Below are 20,953 nucleotides of genomic sequence, written 5' to 3'. Positions count from 1 at the left end.
GGGAGAAAAAAAGGCAGTGAGGCTCTATGTTGTTAGAAAAGCTATGGCAATTAATGTCTGATTCCACTCGAAGAACGCGGTGCACGTATAGCACCCCCAACCCCCTCCGCGGGGCATTTGAAATTCAAAGAATATAATAACTTTGCGCTGTGGAAATGATTTTTCTTTTCATTTGCCTTCAGCACCCCTTGAACAGTTAATACACTCCAATGCCTCCTTAGTTCCATAGAACTTTGACCCCGGTTTAATATAATGCCGCTCCTGTACGGTCGGTACGTTTACCGTTGGAGAAGAAAAACATACTCCACCAAAACACGTACCGGCCTCAAGGGATGTGCGTGCAATGCGTGGATAGTGCACGTGTACATGTACAACGATGAAAGTTGGCACCCGTGCACTGCACTTAACAGACCGATGAAAGGGAAGGCTCAAACTGGAACGTTTTTTTGCGGTACATGTCCGATCGATGATGGTTTCACATTGTGCAGTTCACTCATGGTATGACGACCACACGCAAGGCTGTGCTCATGGCTGCCTTCAAGTTAGTGTGCAGGCGAGTCATCAGGCAGCCATTGAAGATGTTATGCCTACTTGTCATTTTACTCGGCGTCTTGCATCTGTGTCTCCGCAAGCGTGAGCGGGCAGCGGGGTGGGAACACGCCGCGCACGGCCCGGGGAGCCACGGCCTGCCCGCCGCTGTTGGCGTGGGCCGTGGTATTGTTGACGAGATTAGGGTACCCGATATGCCGCACGGACGGAGTGAACTGTAAGTAACTATACATATGTATTATTAAAAGTTGATGAATTGATACGAGATTCTTTGTGTGTAACAAACGGCACAGCTAGCTCATTCATGTTTTGTGTACTGCCACAATAGAAAGATTTTCAAGGTGCAGTAATTATTATTAGATACATGAATTTCTTAGCCAACACACCGTTCTATAATGTGATATTCTTCGTTATTGACCTTACCTGTTATTATAAAATGAAGGGCAGATCTATTTTTAGTAAGAATAGCAATATCGCTGGAAGTGGAAACTAGATTGAGTACTGTACAATCATTCTGACATGTACATTGTACATACCAGCAGTTTGTGTCATGTTATGTAGAATCGGAAAGGGATGTTCAATTATTGGCCCTTTGGATCCAACTTCCGTTAGCATATTCTCGATAGCTATGTTGTTTCACTTATAGTGTACACTTTTCTCTTTGGAGAGGTTTCGAAAGCGTACACGTAAGCTGAAATGTTCCATAAATCATGTTGTTTCTGCTGTCCGAGAGAGACACAGAGCTATATCTTTAAGCAGTAAGATAATCTTACGGTCTGTCTTTCTCCAGATATGACAGGCTTTGATTCAGATCAAGACTAGTACAGAAAGAAAAACGCTGAACAAAATTAGATAAACGTCACTCACTCTACAGATCAGACAACAAACTCCTCTGATTTTTTATCAAGCAAAGATAAAACAACATCTGAGTTTTGAGGTCTCTATAATCAAATTTTTTAAGAGCAGAGTTTTCTTGAGCTATTTGCATCAGAAAGTGAAGCAATTCAAGCAAACTGATCGAAATTTGAAGTCTAAGACTTGATTGGTCCATATCCAACAACTGAAAAAAAAAATCGAACATCGTTGGGGTTGACGATGTTATACTTTGTGGGACGTTGAGTAGCTTGTGTATATTAGGAATTTTACTCGCAAAATGTAGGCCTACACCGATACGTTATTTTCTGTAATGTTTCCGTTTATGTTCTTTCTTTTTTTCAGGGGAACTTTAACTTCAAATCATCCTGCGACACAGCAAGACTGTTCTAATACGAAAATGTTTCCATCCGTGCCGGGATGCATCATTCGCGGTTTGAACTTCAGTCGGAATGAAAACTCCAAGAATATTTTTCATCTCCAGAAATTTGGAAGTCTGTCAACCCGCAAAAGCCCTGCTCCTTTCCCGTGGCCAAAGAGAGAGAACTACGCGTCAAACTACTTTCTGACTGTCAACAATACTCCGACGAAGGCAAACTCAAGCTCAACGCCAACTGACAGTGCACTTGTGTTTCTTCATCACAACAAAGCAGCCGGCACCACGGCCAAGGAGTGCCTGAGGCAAGTGGTGAAGGCCACTGACCGAGAGCTTGGACACGTCTTGAGCAACGAAGGCCGTCTTAACCTGATGTCCAACTTCCGGAAACTGCGGCGTCGAGGCAAACGCATACCGGACACCTTCTTTGGCGGGTATGCTTTCGGAGTTTGCGACGAGCTGCACAGGCCTTGCTCGTACTTCACGGTTTTACGAGACCCGTATAAGCGAACCCTCTCATCCCACTCGTACTGCCAGAAAGCCAGGACGGATCAACTGTGCACGGCTCTGCGCGCCGAGAAGGTGTCCCTTCGCGAATGGGCGCTGCATCAAGGCAGCTTCTTCTTCAGACAGTTGGTCTTCCATCCCGAGTTCTGCAGCGACCAAACCAAATGGATTCCCTTCGTGGACCTGGTGGGGGAACCTCACGAGTTTGACGGCCCGGAGACTCTGGAGGGCGCCACCTGTTGGTTCCGTCAAAAACTCATCATGTCTCTTACTCTCAATCGAACCCAGCACGATGCTGTCCTACAGTACTGCCTGGACAACCTGGAGAGATGGTTCAAGGTCATCATGCTGGTTGATGAATTTGACCTCTCGTTGGCTATGATGGAGCATGCGTACAAATTACCATTTCATGAATTATGCAGCGGGAGTCGTGTCAACATTGGGTCTTACGATAAGCAAAGGAACGCGACTGACTCCTTAAGACGGAACAGTGCAAACTCATCTATTCCTGATACCGTCTTGAATCAGTTACGGGAGCTTGAGGCAGACCCAGAAGTTCGGGATGCACTCCGAGCTGACGTTATGATATATCGGAAAGGTGTCGAGATCTTTGAGAAACAAAAAGACACATTTATGAAAATGAATAGAGTTGGTACCGTAGATTGATGTTGGTATACGAATTCATTAGCGGCACGTGGACTTCATTTTTGAAGTTACACTTTTAAAGAAACAACAGACTACAGATTAATAACCATAAGCCCTATACCATTGTCCAGAGATACCCAATTGCGAATCTATCAACCAGGGCGGATTTGGGGTGGGGATGCTCTTTTGGCGTCAAACATCTTTCTTTCTGGGGGGGGGGGGGATAGGGGCGTACTGCAAGCCTTTGAAAAAGATTTTTATTTGGGGCGCAAAGAGATCCGCCGTGAAAGCAGACTAGCTCCCGGTCCAACCATTATATGGACACTGACTGTATGCGGTGAGAACCAGCCTACCCACGAGAACAGATATATTGTCGGTCCGCCATTAATTCGACATGTACAAAGTTATGATTGAATAACTTAACGTGGGCCTTTTTTTCTGTTAATATCACATTCAAAAGTGAATAAAATTCATGCACTAGAAAAATAGTAATTTTAGAAAAGGAATATTATTTTGGGGGATAAAACTCGAAAATGGGGCTGGTAATGCAACTTTAATGGGATGCAACTTTTCCTCGGATCCGCAGATTTCCTCGTTTTTTTACTTCTCATGAATGCCATTACAAATTTAAAACCACTTTACGATGTCTATTTATATTGGTTTATCTCCATTCAACTCGTGGCTCTCAGGCCAAATTGCAAGAATGTTACAATATAAAAACATTAAAACAATGAAATGAAGAAAAAAATGCACACACTGGAATTAAGGAAGATTAATTGTCTTTATGTGGTTTGGAATTTCCTTCTTTTTTTCAATTCCTACTTGTATGTCAAAGACACCGCAACATGGACTGATACCGCACAGATCGTTTATTTTTACCCTTGCCACGAAGGAAACATTGCAGTGCCCACGAGCTGACTTCGTCTCAATCGCAGCCAACGTGTGAACATTCATCTTTATTTACAGCGAAGAGCACATCTCATGAACAGTCTCAGCGGCGCTTCAAATCGCGACGACGTCTCACGTAACCACCGATTATGACACCTTCGTGCCATAATAACACATTCGTCATTACATATTAACAAATCAATCTCGAATCCCTTAATAGCGTTCCCATGGCTTCTTCTGTTTCTGATGTTCTTTCTGTTTTCTTATTAATGAAATATCGTCGCCTTTTTTTCTTTTATTATTTTGTTCTGCTATGCATTCCACGAATAAGCTTTGCTTTTGGGAGCATGTATCTATTTAGCACCCTTTCACCCTATCAGTTACAGTATCAGTTACAAATAGAATTTTTTTTAACTGGTTTTGCTGTGGTAGGATGGCTCTGTGGAGGTGTTAGTCACCTGTTCCATCTTGCCACTCACTGGCTTAATCCGTAATCTGGCATGAACTCTTTTTTTTAAAACTATTTATTGAAATTGTAAATTCTCTGTATTTTTTAATCTGTGATTCTGTATATCTTGTAATATTTTTTTTATATCAGCCAGTGGAGAAGTGTAATAAAACAAATAAAATAGAATAGAATAACTGTAGCAAAACATGCCCGATATTCACATGACGCAAAGGCATTGGCCATCATTGCATGCAAACATTTAAAAATGAAACTGTACAATATCATGAAATATCCAAGTTGTTTGTAAGTAAATAATAGAATCATGCATTATGTGAATCGTGGCGCACATCATGCTGTCACTTTCGAGAAAAGTAGGATTTACCATAATATCCTCGCGGCGATATGCACCAAACCATGGCTCTTTTAACGGAAACCTATGCTTAGCGTCCAGAAAAGTGAATATGTAGGCCTTTAGATACAGTAAATAGTTACAGAGCTGAATTTTCGACGGATTATATTTTTTTCAATAACCTGCGTCAAATTAATTATATCGTTGTTCCTTGAATTGGCAAAACACTTTTTTTATTTTAATGGTGTCAATTGCCTTGAATTGTTCAAATTTTTGTCTGAATTCAAACGTCTTTGGATCTAAGTAGGGCCTATCAGTGTAGAAAGCAATATCTTTCAGACCTTTCATTCAATTTTCAGATGTTTTTTTTTTAAATGACAATCTCATCCCAGGGTAATCACAGTGCCTTCCCAACGCATTAACTGGAAACTTGATCTTGCACAATCCCGAAATGAACTCTCTATGTCCCTCGCGGCCGCTACCTCATCACGGCATTGGTTTACTTGTACACCTGCATTATTTATGCCCAACGGATGTGCCCAGAATCTGGACATGACAGAGATATTCATCAGCGGTCCTCGATTATTTTTTTCTGCAACCAAGTACAGTCACTTATAATGCGCATGCTCTAGGCCTTGTTCTTGGAGGTTCCGGGGATTTCGAAGCACAGTGTGCAGTATTTCTGAAAACTTCTGATTATCCACTATAGGCGTAGGTCACGCTTGAATCTTCGCCATAAATCTATACCTTAGTTATCAAGTCATTTCAAATGACCTGATATATTATATCGAGTAATAAAAGTACTTGTTCTACATAACCTCCGAGGACAGACACACAAAAGGAGAACAACAGATCCTTTCAGTCCTCTGTAGTAGGTTGTGCGCTTAGCCGGGGGAGTGTTATATTACAGGGACAAAGGAAAACACAAAGCATTGTCCTCGGGAGTATAGTAAAACAAGAGTGTATGTTCACGCGTGTGTAGCATTGCTGGTGCTATGGTTGGTTTTTCTCCTAAGGACTTCCACAACAGCGTATAATTAGGATGCCAGAAACATCGGGGCAAACCCCAACACTTATCTTAGCGATATGTGTTGCTGGGGTATTTTACTTGCGTTAGGCCTTATACGTACACGGGACCTCCTTAACGTCCCATCCGGAGGATGAAACAATAATGGTTAAGTGCCTTGCTTAAGGGCACAGTGTCCGGGCCCGGGCTCGAACCCACGTCACTGTTGCCTCTGAAACACCAGAGTACGAGTCCGGTGCTCTTATCCGCTAGGCCATGACACGCCATACTTGACTGCAATATAAAACTTTGACAGTATTCCCACAGCAACTCCCTGGGCCGTTGGAGCGTGTCGCACGCGGCGATGGCGACTGATATCCCCCCGGACTGAGCCGTGAACCCCTCATCATTTATGGATGGGGCGTATTCCTGTATGCTTTGGCCGTCAGATTGACTCTGGAGTCATACCGTTCAGACGGTGTTGAGTGATCGTGGCTGAAGCCTTGGCCTCCCGGCTCTAATCAAAAACTTATATCAAGGTGTCAAGCTTATTACAGCAAATTGTCAAAGAGTTTTTTTCATCCACGTGCACATAGATTAGATTTACTCGCGACAGATTGCAAGATTTAAACTGAAATTCTGAAGGTGGAAGAAAATGGTCACACCATCACAGTACCGATTAAAGTTTAATATCATTTCGATTCACGTTTTTTTTTAAATTTTTATTCTAAGTCATGGATGAAAACACTTTCTGGGTTTTTGTCAGAATGTAGAATATATTCAAAAGCGAGGTAGAATCTCGTATCCAAGTGCACCTCCAATCCAAGCTTTTGGTCTAGTCTTCTTGATCGCTGTGACACCATATCCGTTAGCCTATTGCAGACTCTATTTTAGGCGGGCGCTGTTTGAATTGGGTAAAGTCTTTTGTATATTTACCAGACCAAATAGCGCCCTCTATGTGTCTGCCATATCTCAACTATGCTATAACGAGGAAGCCATTTTCGATCGTGTTCCTTGCATTTATTTTGTAAATTGTAACCTGAATGGTATGGTGCCAGACTATTTTGTGATTGGATTGCGTTCCAAGCCTCACGTTCATTTTTTTAATGTGGCTTGTTTAATCACACATTTTTAAATCTTCATCAGAGCAAATTAATTTGTATTGAGCTTTATTTCATTTCTTTCATTTGTACTCGCCAGTTCCAAGAATAAAGAGTTAACCTCGCTTTCAATTTAATATGGCGGACTCGTGAACAAAGTCTAGGGCCTATTTTCCAAATGGAGACACCCTTTCGCGCTTATTTTGTGCACCAAAATGTGGACAGCATTTCAGGCTGACTGAGTTGCGGAGGTCAAATAACGCCCCCGCCTAGCGCGCAACGATTAGCGAAATTCATCTAGTCATTATATTGCTCATCATCTTTGTACCCCATATCCATCATATTCATCTTCCCTTTAATGTTTTGTTATGGACATTACACGAATTTCAATTATTTAGATTATGGCGCTGCTTATTTAGCTTACGGTTTATTCATATGAGCTTGGAATGGAGCATTTTATGACTAATTTAAAAAAAAAAATATTTTGGCAGTTTATTTGGATGCTTTGTGGTGCCATTTTGACCACAGATATTGGCAAACTATAGTGTCGAATAAGTACCAGTATAAGCTTTAGCTCGAACCGTGCTAACGGAGCCATCCAATACCCTTTCGTCGAAAGTTTGTTTCCTTTATTTATGTCGAAGATATATCCTTTAAGAAAATAAAGGATTTAACGTTTTCCTTTTTTGTGAAGAAATGAAGTTGTCCCAGCAAACCGTATAAAGTCTACTACAAACATTTTTCCCTTCGAAGTATACTTGCCATGATGCAAGTACAAGCGTCATTCCTTGTTTATTCAACGTCATCATTTTAAGCTTTACTAGGAAAAACAACGAACTGAGGAAGGAGAGAATAACATGCATAAAACTTGCATAGTAAAATGCATACCACATGAACATGCATTGTATGCATGTTATTAAAACCTTAACTCCCTATACTAGGAACCACACCCATCCTAGCGAATTCCAATTATGGAAAACTGCATACACATATATCTGACTTTGATTCTAGAGGTGCACGTGCCAACCCAATGTAAAAGACTGTCAGTTTTAGGGGTATTGGACCCATCCTGACAGACTCCAACAAAACATGTCGTTTGGGTTTGATGGATTGAGTTCTGTTAGGGCTATATTGATTAAGTTAACATCCAATTTTTGCTCCCCATTGCGATGTGTAAAAAGCGTTACCTATGAAAGCAAAAAACATATCTTCACTTTTTTTTGCACACTACACTTTGGAAGTTGTTAAGAGTGTATTTTATTACCAAAAAAAAGAGAGGAATTTAAAAACAAAAATATGCTCTCTCCGTGAATACTTATTTTTATCAGGAAGATTCAATTTTTGTGAAAATGTTGATTCAACGTCTTAAAAAAATGAAGAAGTCGAATGAATGTTAACCCTTTCTTTGTCCAGCTGTACAACTGTGTATTTACTGTTTACTGTATTACGCGTGTAGTAGTCTGATAAAAATGAAGTCATTTTTGTCTCAAGACCAATGGCATCCCATTATGTCGAAATGATACGAGATGATTTATTATTCATATTGATTTATTTCATTCACAGGCTCGGGCGCCGGCAGGTAACGATGTTTCATACAATATTCATCTCGCAGGGAAATTAATGCGGAGAGATCATTGGAGTTCTCTCCGCGTCCGGCGTGCAGTTGTACTTGTAGAATCAATAATGTATGTCTTCATGGAAGCGCATTGCATACGTTGTCTGCAGAAGGATTATCTACATGTGTGGTTTATTACTGTGCAAAATCAATAACAATTTCCAATGTATTTTAATCTTGCTTAGTCTCAATGTTCAATCTCTTTTGATTTTTCTTATTGAGATTACTCATAGAAAAACAGTCGGTGTCGAATCTTTCGAATTTTGCACTTTTTAATTATTACATCGACCTAGGTGCTGCATGCTTTATCGGATGTGACTTTACTCCAGTTACTCCATGCATCATCTTCGTTAAAGTGAACTAACCCATCTTTGGCATGCTGATGTTTCGTATGTAGCAGTATAAGATGAAGCTGAACCGACCTGTGAACATTTCAGAGTTTCAGAATTTTACATACAATTTTTGTTTCTTTCTATTCGAAAATAAGGTGCGTTAGTGTTTAAACAAAATCATCAAAGTTGCTCTTTTTTTTTTAAGAGTTATTATTTGTTTCCGTTGGGGGGGGGGGGAGGAAGCGGGAACGGCAACCACACCCTCCTTCATAGAAATGGCCCCGAACATGGATAGCACTACAACGTTAAATTCTTTTACAAAACATTGTCCAAATTTTGTAAATTTTTCTCCTTTTTTTTTAACTTATTGACCAAAACGGTATATTTCAAAACCTTTGGCTCAGGCCATTATCTGCGACCAAGCTCCTACCCGTTTCTAAATCACACGTTTAAAACTGCTCCACCACACTAGTATTCCCCTAAAAATACTGAAAGTCCTGCAAACTAATGAATGATAATTGACTTGTCTTAATTGGTTGAGTTGTATAGATATTTATGTACATAGCCAATTCATAACCCCCTCCTCAAATGTCATGCAGCATAATGTGCTGTTATGTGCACGCACGTTATGTCTGTTTTGCGGCGCATTAAGACGACATTCGTCCGCGATGTTTCTATTTTATCATTGACCCTATTTTTTGATGAACTGGCAATTAGCTCGGGCCATGGGCTTTCTATGACAGCCTTTTTGTATCTCTATATTTCGCTTTTTTACCGTAATTGTGCGATTGAAGCTATAGTATAGGTCATACCAATGCATCACATCGAGGTGCTGTAATTCATAGCTGTTTTTACATGTCAATAACAGTTTGTGATAATACATTGCGCGAATTTTCTGTAAACAGAACAACAATGAATAACTTGCTAGTTTCCCCATTATAATGCTTCTCCCTTTCTTACTATTAAATCACCCTTTAAGCTTAGCTGTTATAGTTCATAGTTGTTCGGTTGATCACATTTTAATAGTCTGTGTGTTTCATAACGTCTTTTTGTCTTAAAAAAAAATCGTTTTAATAAACTAGTAATTTTATCTGAAATGACATTATTTTCATCACAAATAATTTCAAATTAATTTGGTTTATTTAAGTACTGAAGAAGTAGCTTGCTGATGGTTTAAACAATATCTGATGAAATTGTACGGAAAAATATAATCTTGACAACGCACATTAACCAACTTTTTTTCACAAACATTAGTGGTTAAATTGTCGAATGCGTCATTTTGCACGGTTTGAATCTTTAAAAACGATATTTACTTTTATGGTCAACCTCATTTATTTCAAATGAGGTTTAACGGTCTAAAGAAATAAAAAGAATGTACTAGCGGTTATTGCTTGCTCGCCCTCATGTCCAAAGCCGTGGACAGAACTCATCGTGTTTATATCTCCATGATAAAGGCATTAAAATAGCTAGATGTATTTTTTTCCGACGATGTTATATTGAAGGGGTTTTGCGTGAATAGGCACAATTAGTAAGATTTTTGTTATATGTATCAAATCACGCTTAATTGAGGATCTGTCTCAAACTTTTACACGATTAAAACTGCGGTGTTTAATTAACCAATTTGTTATCCATGGTGGATAAAAGTATTAATTTACCAGTCACACCTTGGTGTCCTTAATTATAGCAGATTGCAGCTTAGGTATAGAAAAACCGCACAGTTGAGCGTTTCCGTGTTGGCTGTAACTTGAGTTTTATATTCAATTTAACTAATTATTAATACGCGCTCACGTTTCTTGTTTGATAACACCATTGCGTTGTCATGGCAGCCGATTCAAGGGAAAACATGTCCACTCTTCGAAATAATAATTACGCCTCTGCAGACTGGCTCCTCTCGTCACTGGGCGTATTGAATATATCAAAATATCGAATTGTATGGAACCCAACTTCAAATCCTACATTATAATAATGTTAAATGGTTTCAGGACTAAAGCGCGTACCACACGATGTACGGCCATTTACTAGAGCTATTTGTTAATGAATGGAATATTTCGTGCATTGCTTTCCCGTAGAAGCAAACGAAGCAACAGGTCAAGCGGATATTGTGTATGGGAATGGAATTAAATTTGATCAGGAGTAATCGTTTTTGGTTCCTAGGTCTGTGGATTGTGGACGAAATCCTGACATATTAGCTCGAATGAGGACTACTGTTTCCGTCCGGAATCTGTAGCACATTAAATACTGGCAGTAAAAGGTAAGCTTAGCTTTCAGGACCTTTTTAAATTTCTTTAAGGGAAGATTTTGCTGGACCTCCAGCTACGCCCATATGAAAAGCGATGCATCAGTGATTGTTGCCTTTATTTGCTATCCAGGTCATTACTCTTTCTGAGATGCACGACGATGTGAGTCACATTATAAGGTTCACAAAGTATTAAAAGTATTTTTACGCCAGCTGAAGTACGTCTGTACATATATATTATTAACCAAAGTACCGAAAATGTTAATTTAGCAGTTGTCTAGTGTAGAAACTCACGTTTTTGGATAATGTGCGTTGCTGTTTTAACTTGCTATTATAACTTTTACGACAAAAATGTATTAATATTCGATAATTCCATTCCTTCCTCATCGATGGTGCCTTCCATGCACTCTGAAAGGTTTATGTGCGTTTTGTCCCTTTTCCTTTTCTTTCTATTTGGGCTTCGCTTCACTTAATGACCCTCTCCGCATTTATAGTACCTCCTCAGCGCCTTTAATTTGCAAAGTCAGATAATTCGGATTATACCGGAGTCTTATTATTGTAGCGCACGTGTCTATCAACAATTAGGTACTCAAGGCGCTTGTTAATAAGAATTTATTTTAAAGACGGGTAAATCAAGTATTTAAAATATGAGACCCATTTTATGTAGCACCTTATAAGGGTTTACAAGGTGCTGCAGCGCATTAAGCAGCCAATGCCAGAAACACCGGGGCAAACCCCTTCTCTTAGCGATAAGTGTTACTGGGTTATTTTGCATTACACAACACAAGGAACCCACGGCTTTACGTCCAATCCGAAGGACGAATCAATAATGGTTAAGTGTCTTGCTTAAGGACACGAGTCCAGACCGGGACTCGAACCCACACTATGAAAGAGCCTTTTACGAATCTTACAAGTTTCGAAATTCATTTGTTTTTAATAGGCCGCTACATTTCCATCACTTCGCTAAGGCATGTACGAGATGAACGGCTTTCTTAAGCGCTTGACCTCTTGGGGGACATGGATAAGGATCTATTTTTTTTGGGGGGGGGGTTGGTGATTTTGTTTTTGTAATTTTTTTCTCTCTTCAGATTTGAGGCACATAACCTGAGACTGAACAATGTATGTCTTATTTGATATTTGCAATTGTAAATTCCCAGGCCCCAGCCTTAATTTATGCAAGCTTTCGTAAACATTTTCATTGGACATTGCCTTCAGTCCACAAACACTGCCCCCTCCATTTTAAACAATCAATTTGAACAAACGACCTTTGTCACGATTCTGCAAGCCCTAATCCTTTCAAATAATTTCCCAAAGTGTCAAAAAAATATTTGAAAATGAAGGTTACTATCACGGAATATTTCCAACAACATACCATCTCAATAGTTTTCATGTGCCTTCATGCCTGAAGATTTCAAGGACCTCAGTTTTCTCATTTGAATATTTTTAAATCACCACTTACCTGTCCTACCAGCATTGAATGGACCATCAAGGGCAAACATTTGGGTCGATACTAACGATCTGAATGGTCATTATGAAGTATTGTTAAGTAATTGTATAAAGTTCTCGTCATTGAATTTTGGGCTGATCTGTGCGATGAAACGAAAATTAATCTTATCCCCGTTAATTTATTACTTGAATTTGAATTTCATGAATTTCACGAAAAGATACACTGTAAAATCCTGTAATTTGACATAGAATTTTTGACCGATTAACGATGTAATTGATTATTACAGCAGTTTCGATGTTGAAATTCGGTTTTCAAGTAAAATTTCCCTTTTTTTAAGGAATCGTAAAAGGCCCATGTAACGGGATTCTGTAACGCAATCCTTAAAAATGCACCTTTGGGTCCCATTTAACCTTATTTTCAATTTAAATTTTGCCATTTTTAAAAGCATTTTAGTGCCTCTTTGGGTTTATATGTTAAATGTGAATGTTCATATTCATGAGCAAAAGTTTGAAGTCATTTCAGGCAGAAATATCAATGTAACAGTAACACCGAAGTTTGCCAGAATGTTTGATATTTTGCTATCGTAAATGTTTTTTTTTTCCTTTGGTGATTCATTGTTGTTTCAGAACATGAAAGTAAGCCAATGAGCACATTTTTATGGAATTTTTATGTTTTCACTCAGCAAATTTTGGGTTATCAATTTGAACAGAAAACCCCTAAAGTGAACAGTGTTTTCCTGAAATGACATCACAGCAACAACGCTCTCATTTTGTCAAGAAAAGCATGGATTTTTTTTAATGCACTTTTCAGTAAAATTAACCAAAAAGGAATGTCAGATAGTTTTCATACATCTTTGAGGGGTGTAGAAAGTTGCACAAAACATTATGTTCCCAAGTAAGATTCATGTTATGGGCACCTTTAATTTACAACATTTCGTTGTAAAATTAGCACTGCATAGTAACGTGTTTCGTAATATATAATGTATACGTAGTTTGACGGAAAAATTGATGTGTTATCAATAGTTCATTTCTTTTTGAAACAGATAATTTTTGTTTATGTAAACAATTGTAATCAGTACAAATTCAGCTTTTTATTTAAAATGATGACAAAGTTCGACGGTTACATCCTCGCCGTGAATATATAAAGAAACACTGCACTGTCTTTGAGAAATGAAATCTTTATAGCCTGAATTCACAGTATTTTTCAAAAATAAATCCAAACTTTTTCAGGATTTCTGCCGTTGTTGCTTGAATTTGTCCCGAGAAGCAACATGAAGTTTAAGTAACATTATTTTGTTGCCGGGATGCACCAGTGCATGCGGGATTTATAATGCGTTCTGGCGCTATTACGTGGCGCCACTTAAGAAGCTATAATGGTCTCTTAAAAAAATCCAAACACGTGTAGAGAAGTTCTCATTTCACAGTACATACATCAGCGCTTATGGGCGTAACCCCTCCGAACCCTTCACTTTTCTTACTCTCGCAACCACCTTTTTGAAGCTGTTATTCATAAACACGTGCATTGTATACGAGTCATGCGAAACTCAATATTCATTATATGACACAAGGTGTATCATTGTTGATCATTTTGCTTGTCACAATCAAAACGCTTTGATATCATTCAATGTTTTAGCCGTAGACCCATTTCATACCCCGTTACTCTTATCTCAAAACCAAATGTCCACCAGACCAATTACTATTCCACATCCTAATCATAAAGACCCTTTACCCTGTCCATCGTAAATCCCCTGGCCTACCCTCAACTGCCTAAGAAATGGTATAATCCGTTCATTAAATTACGATATCCATTACACTATAGGCCTATTGTTAAAACTGCTGGAAATTCTACGTGCTTTTTTTTTTGGTAATCCGATTGACAGATTTGTAAACGCAAGTTATGTACTCTGTGTAGTAATAACAACTTACAGATACAAGTTACTTTGAAACTTTAGTGGAACATCATTGTACAGAAATGCCGCCACAGGAATCCAAAACACTTCTTTTCTTTTTTTTTACAGTGGTACAAGTACTTCATTTTTGATATTTTCCGAAATTTCCCTAACACAAATAATTTCACTCACGTACGAGACAAATGTCACCAAAATTGCTGAAGAAATATTTGGATATCAACAACATTTGTCATTTTCTCATTCCAGCTTCATGCTAAGTAATGTCTGCCAGAGAAGTGGCGAAGGATGCTTTTTGGCTGACGATGTTACTTTTATTGTTTCGTGCTAGCGGAATGTGTAACCATTGGGTAAGTTAGGTCATTTAGTCCTAAATTCCACATTAAATTGGGGTGGTTTTTTTTGTGTGTCTCCGTAGGCCCGATTGGTTTAATGAGTCGGTGGGAATATCAAATGGTATACTCTTGTAATAAGAATACTCTTAAAGAAATAAGAGGCCACCAGCGCCCTCGAATAGGACGATGGGAAGGACCAAAAAGCTCGTCTAGGCTCGGGTGTCTCCTAAAACAAAATGGCGGACACAAATTTCGTATGGTCAGCACAATTTTCTTCTGCAGCTAAGTATTGTCACCTTAATTAATACTCACTAGAGAAACATTTTACATGACTTAAGTACTGATTATGATTTTAGATGACTTCATAATGTTTAGATTCGCAGCAGAGGTTCAAACTACGCCGTGGCCATGTGGGTATTGTTTTATATATAAAGTAGATGCTATAGGTTCGAATCTATTTCCATTTTCTAAAGGAAAGGGGACTTTTTGGGGGCAAACTTGTTGAATATAAGTCATAGTTTACGATGGAAATAAACTTCACTATACAGGGTGAGTAAAAAACAACGAAACCCAAATGTTGGGACCATTGTTTTAGGGATGTTCTGCATGTAGAACATTTAAAATCTAGGATATGAAAGTTCAATTCATAAGCTTTCTTTTAGTACAAGAATCATTCAAATCACTCATGTATTTTTCAAATTACGGAGTTTTAAACACAACCACCATTTAAAGGTTCTGACCACGGATCACAAAAAAGTTCAGTGTTCTTTCAGGCGAAAGGAAATCACATAGGGATGTGTGTGAATTGTTTTCGTTTTGCCGAAAGAACGCACACATTTACTATCCAACAAGATTTGAAATGGGATGGGCAAAAACTATACACTATAATCACTAAATCCAGCAGAAAATTGTTCATGTTTCGAAACTTAAAAAAAGCTGGTCTTAATGCCCAAGAACTGTTAACGGTATACAAAGGGTACATTTGACCGCTTGTTGAGTATGTAGCTTCACTCTGGAATGGAGGCCTTACCCAGGGCCAGGTATCTCGGGTTGAAAAGATTCAGAAAAGAGTAAGCCGCTGTATCCTCTCTTAAAATAGAGTGGTCTTTTTCCAAAATCTAAAATAAGTGTGATTTGCTTTCCAAATTTTCTTTTTCTATAATGCTTCACACTCAATGACACTTTGTAGTCTTTTCCGCTTTTACGCTCATTACTGCTATAGCTCACGCCATAACAGTGGACGCTGATTTTGAGGGCAGCTTTTCCAGAGAGTTGTTACAGAAATTCCTCTTATTTTAAAACTGCAAAAAAATTAACAAACTTTGTGGAGTTAAAACCCCTCACCGACACTTGAATCTTTGAAAGCTAGACTTTTTTCTCCTAATCCCATTGTACAGGATGACAGCCATCGGTCCCATCCTGAAAACAAAAATTTATATATAGACTTGTTGCTTGACAATTTTAAGTATAACGTTACGTACAAATCGTTGTTTCCACGATCAAGAGAATGATTTTTAACTGTAGCTCGTGAAATTGAACCAAGGATGGGTAAATGTGAGCAGCGGCGGCGGAACGGGTTTGAAACTGGGGGGGGGGGGGGGGGGGGGGGGGGCAGCACCCAAAAGGGGCACTTGCAAACCAAAAGGGGCACTTGCAAAACCGTGCTGAAATGTCGCCACGTTTTTTTCACCGGACACTTGGCCTCCGTAAAATCAAATAGTGGGTGGGGGGGGGGGGGGCCTTGTACCTATTTCCAACATAGGGGGCGCTCTTCAAAACCAATGATTATGCTAAACATACATTATGTGCCCATTTTCAGGGCGTCTTGTATGGGTTTTGGGACTTGGTTTTCATATTCTTCGTTTATATCAAAAATATCTCTACCATTATTGGGAAATGGTTACTTCTAAGAAATACTAAGATACTTTAAGGACATTTTTAAATTTATCTCGAGGGGGCACATTTATGGCCGCAAAAGGGGCACTTTAAAAAATCTGGGGGGAAAACGCCCCCCAGCCCCCCCCCCCCCCCCCCCCGGTTCCGCCGCCCCTGAATGTGAGGTATCCAATCGATAGAGATAAATCGAACCCGTGACAATTTGTTTTTCGGTTTTTTTTCTCTAAGCCTAAAATTTCGCTTGCTTAGAATGTTTATTTTAGAGAACTGTTCTGGTTTCCTTAAGGACAGTGTTGTGTTTTCCTTTTTTTGTCATTGTGCTTGTGCTTTATAATTTCTTTGTTCAAGGAGGAAACGTGGACGGAATGCAATGTTAAGTACACATTTCAAACTGTTGAAAGAGCATGGAGCGCAGCATCATGCATGGACAATTCTTCTGTTCTCGACGTAACCACCAGCAATGAACTGTCTTTCATTCGGAAAAACCTCGATTCGCACCACAGCTGTAAAACATGGATAGGTCGTGTGGACGCTATAGAGGTAAACATGGATAGATGGTTTAACAATAAATTTAAACTTGAGTGTCAGAATTAATCCAGACTATTGAAGACAATAGTTTATACACTCGTCATTTGCTACCTTGTGTCTGTGCACAGTGGTGTTTCAACGCAAAGAACATGTCAATATTATTTGAACCAGAGGCGTCACTAGGGGGTTAGGGTATCAACCCGTCATCAACCCCCCCCCCCCCCACCCCCCCCCATCCCCCCACCCCCCCCCCCCCCCTTGTTCATTTATGTTAGCAAAATCGTCCTTTCGGTAAAATTGTTTGTCCGTATTGTCAACTTAGAATAGCGCGCCACTGATAATAGGCGGCGCCAATTATACATTTTGTTGGGGGGGGTGCAGTAGGGGGAAAGGAAATATGTTTAGGGGCGTTCAAACTAATATTGGATTCGCAAAAGCTAAGGCGTAAGTAATGCAATTAATAGCAGGAAGGATCTTGCGGCTAATTTGATGACACACACATAAACCCTATTCAAGTTGTCTGGCGACGCCTGTGGTTTGATCATTTTTGTCATAGGGCACACAAAGGCCTATTTACTTATAAATACTAAGTATACTTTCCAGTTAAGGAAAGTACTAAAAAGGAAAAAAAAATTCAGAACGTAATTAGGCTCAACTTTTAATTCCAAACTTTCCCCAATTGAGATTTGTTGCGGTGTTTATTCGAGAATAATGTCATTCACCCATAGACCTTACACGTTGAGGAGGATTTAGAGGTCAACGGTTTTACCTGGCTCGAACAGGCATGAGTAAACCTTTTATACATTCATCGTTACATTGTTTAGTTAATCAATTTGATTTACAAAGAACAACCTCCCGGATACCTTTAACGCACAAGGTCTTTTTCAGGTTTGTAAATGAGTCACAATATTCCGCCTGATTTTCATTAGTTGCATGTATAGATTTAGAGGCGCAACAACAAAAATATGAAGAATGCATTTTTTCCTCGTTTTTTATAAATTTTCTTTAAAGAAATCAAGGATGGTAATTATTTAAGAAAATCTGCTCAGTCATATAAAAGAAAAGAAGAAGAGATTAGAAACATACCTGACCGTAACATTTTAGCTTGCCACTTCCGAAATTGAATGGCCAAAGCATATAAATAAATGATTAAAAAACGAATTTGCAATCTCAATTCAACGCCAATCTCCACAGGAGACGAAATTCCCGAAACCTGGACGAATCAGAATGATAGATTCGCGAATCACACTGGACTAAATATGAAATCTATTGGTGTAAATTCGAAATCGGAATTACCAAAGGAGTCCATTATACAGCGACGTTCTGGGAGGAAATTGAAGTATCTTTCGATGGAATTCGAATGATACAAGTGTTACAATATAACTGTGAAAACCTATAGGGCCTAGGCCCTAAACTAAAAAAAAAATTAAAAAAATCCGGTATCACATGCGAGGTTAGTTTTTCAGAAGTGACTTTAAAAGGACCAAAGGACGTGAGAATGAAGTGAAATGGTGTATATCTAACAAAACGTATTGCATATAGAAACACTATATTGGGTTGTGAGTATATTTACTTACCTTGTTTTAAAGCAAAACTTCTATCAAATGTTTTACAAAGTGATTGTTATGTAAAACATCACAAAGGTCCAGTAAAATGGCAACGGATAAATGCGATAACAACCCAGGCACAATAGTCCCTTCTGCTTTTTTGGATACCTGCATAATCGGCGTGAATGCTTTACGTGTACACTAATTTAATTCATGGTCGGTATTCTCAAAGCAAATTGAGCTGATAATAATATTGTTGTACAATTGTGAAGTCTTCAAAAAGGTATTCTGAACTTAAATATATGGCGTTATAAGACTGATATACGATGAAGTGTTACTGGTACGAAAAAAAGTTTTATTTCTGAGAATCGCCTAACACCATACTTCGGCTTTTTTCAGGGACTTTCAGAAACTATCAACAGTGGTAAGTACATTTTATTTTAATTTCAATTTAATTCATGATAAATATACTTGTACTCGGATATGGTCCGGCCGTAAGAAAGCGCACATAATGTAAAAAAACAACCCACAAAATTTTGCAAAATACTGCGTGACGAGGAGGGTTTTTTTTTTCTTAAATCAAACATAATTTTGAAAGACAAAAGGGGCCATTGCATGTCAAATTCAAATAGGATCGCATTTTGATAAACCACTTTATATCGTGCATGCATGTAGTAAATGATTTGTTTACGTAAATGGTTTACATTTTGCCTGTAAAACTTGCATGATGGCATTTTGTCCCCCCGGCCTGAAGTGCCTTTGTTCACGAAGCACAGATCAAAAATATATCAGTAAACAAATGTTCATAATTACACACTTGACGTGGAAAAACCAATTACCAACTTCCCTTCTGTTTTGTATTAAAAAGAAAAGAGGTATACACCATAGCCCCCTAATTTCCATGTAATAGTATCAATATAACACATTGATTCAATGTTGTGATAAAACCTATCTAAAAAAAATAAGGTTTGCTGATAATACTCTGATAGGGATTTGCATTACATTTTATAAGCAGGAAATGACAACAAACAATGTGTTGCAATGCATAACGGCCAGTTGCACGCAGACCAGTGTAGCCATACTCATTACTTCATTTGTAAAAGAGGTGAGATATCATTTTCACAAGGTTTTGAAAAACTTTGATTATGCTGTATAAAAATAGTTAATATTGTTTGAGTTCAGCTTTTCAACATACCGAGGACCAATACATGCTCACTCTTAAAACTCATTGGATATGGAAACGATATACTTGTATATATAATAGGAACATGAGAACTACATGCACAACTTTGTTAAAGAAATTGATGATTTTAAATGCAGGATCAATGGTTTCCGTCCGGCATATAGGCTTATTTATTTTTTATTTCAGATAAAGATTATTTTGTTTAACCTGCAAAATATATACAGTTCATTTTAAGCAACTCGTTCAACATAATTTAGATGTCGCGAAACTGTTGATTTATAACCTAAGCAAATCCACATTTTTCATTCGATGGATGTGTTTTATTTCTGTCGAGGATGTTGAACCACGGCTACGCCAACCACATTTTTGATATGACTTTCTTTGGTCATTGCAATGATTTCTTATTTCTTCGTTGTTCTCTGAAGCTCTCACAGACACTAATGTGGGTTCAACTCCGCCTAGTCCAATCTGGCCAACATCAGCTACTTCGAACCCGAGCGACGCAGATAGTGGCACAAGTTCATCACCCAACTCACTGATGGCAACTTCAACAAGCTTGGCAAGCACCGTTCCCAATCGCAGCCCGTCGACAACGCCTTCAGTGTCGTCAACTGAGGTACTCTGTTCAACACTCTCTCCTTTCCATTTCGAGTGCCGTCGCTATTTGGAATCAGAAAAAGTACAAATGGTTGACATTGTTATATAAAGCAGAAACATGAACCAAAAACTGAATATCATTAAGAAAAAACTAGCAAAAAACATATCCCCCAAAATGCATGAATAAAAAAAAATCGTGGCTTACACAACTTACACAACGAGGAGGCGTCATCAGCTACTCAACATATCTCAACATCTGTATCCCCTTCTACTGAGACACTCATTGAGATTACCACTGCATCTACCACAGTACACAAGGTATGTAGCAAACATCACTTCGATCCTAGTGTCATCATCGTTTTTAACATAATGCTTGCGAAACTAACAGTCAGGTCTGATCCCAGTATAATCTTTCTTAGATGCCACGTTGTATTTGAGAAAACAATAAAAAATGGATCTAAAGGGATGCCGTCCTTAATTGTAAAATTAATACAGTTAAAGAATTTTCAGTCAGTAATCAGTTTGCAGCTGTTTTAATACCTCTGCAATATTTTGTATCTGCAGATATATAGACATGTAGAATATGCGAT

General features: G+C 38.7%; 2 protein-coding genes across 2 annotated transcripts in view; both read left to right on the top strand.

Moving 5' to 3' along the window:
* Positions 1 to 245: 245 nt before the first annotated feature.
* Positions 246 to 4,506, top strand: LOC119724957. The gene is made up of 2 exons (XM_038196291.1): positions 246 to 766; positions 1,768 to 4,506. Exons 1-2 carry the CDS (start codon positions 501 to 503, stop codon positions 2,969 to 2,971), a joined length of 1,470 nt encoding a protein of 489 aa, XP_038052219.1. The 5' UTR covers positions 246 to 500; the 3' UTR covers positions 2,972 to 4,506.
* Positions 4,507 to 19,624: 15,118 nt separating this feature from the next.
* LOC119725198 (latrophilin-like protein LAT-2) overlaps positions 19,625 to 20,953 on the top strand; it is a 34,484-nt gene continuing 33,155 nt past the window's right edge. The window contains exons 1-2 of the mRNA XM_038196559.1: positions 19,625 to 19,688; positions 20,192 to 20,382. Coding sequence (XP_038052487.1) covers positions 19,625 to 19,688; positions 20,192 to 20,382 — 255 coding nt within the window. The remainder of the gene's footprint in view (positions 19,689 to 20,191; positions 20,383 to 20,953) is intronic.

This window comes from Patiria miniata, unplaced genomic scaffold (genome assembly GCF_015706575.1).
Source record: "Patiria miniata isolate m_02_andy unplaced genomic scaffold, ASM1570657v1 HiC_scaffold_18, whole genome shotgun sequence".
Taxonomy (NCBI): Eukaryota; Metazoa; Echinodermata; class Asteroidea; order Valvatida; family Asterinidae; genus Patiria; species Patiria miniata.
The sequence above is the reverse complement of the archived record's forward strand: the minus strand, read 5'-3'. Positions and strand labels throughout refer to the sequence as shown.

What these genes read in the sequence shown, in the direction of transcription:
- LOC119724957 (XM_038196291.1), top strand. Translation starts at nt 501, where the DNA reads ATGACGACCACACGCAAGGCTGTGCTCATGGCTGCCTTCAAGTTAGTG. An exon ending in CCGCACGGACGGAGTGAACT is followed by an intron (nt 767 to 1,767) that starts GTAAGTAACTAT and finishes TCTTTTTTTCAG; the next exon opens with GGGAACTTTAACTTCAAATC.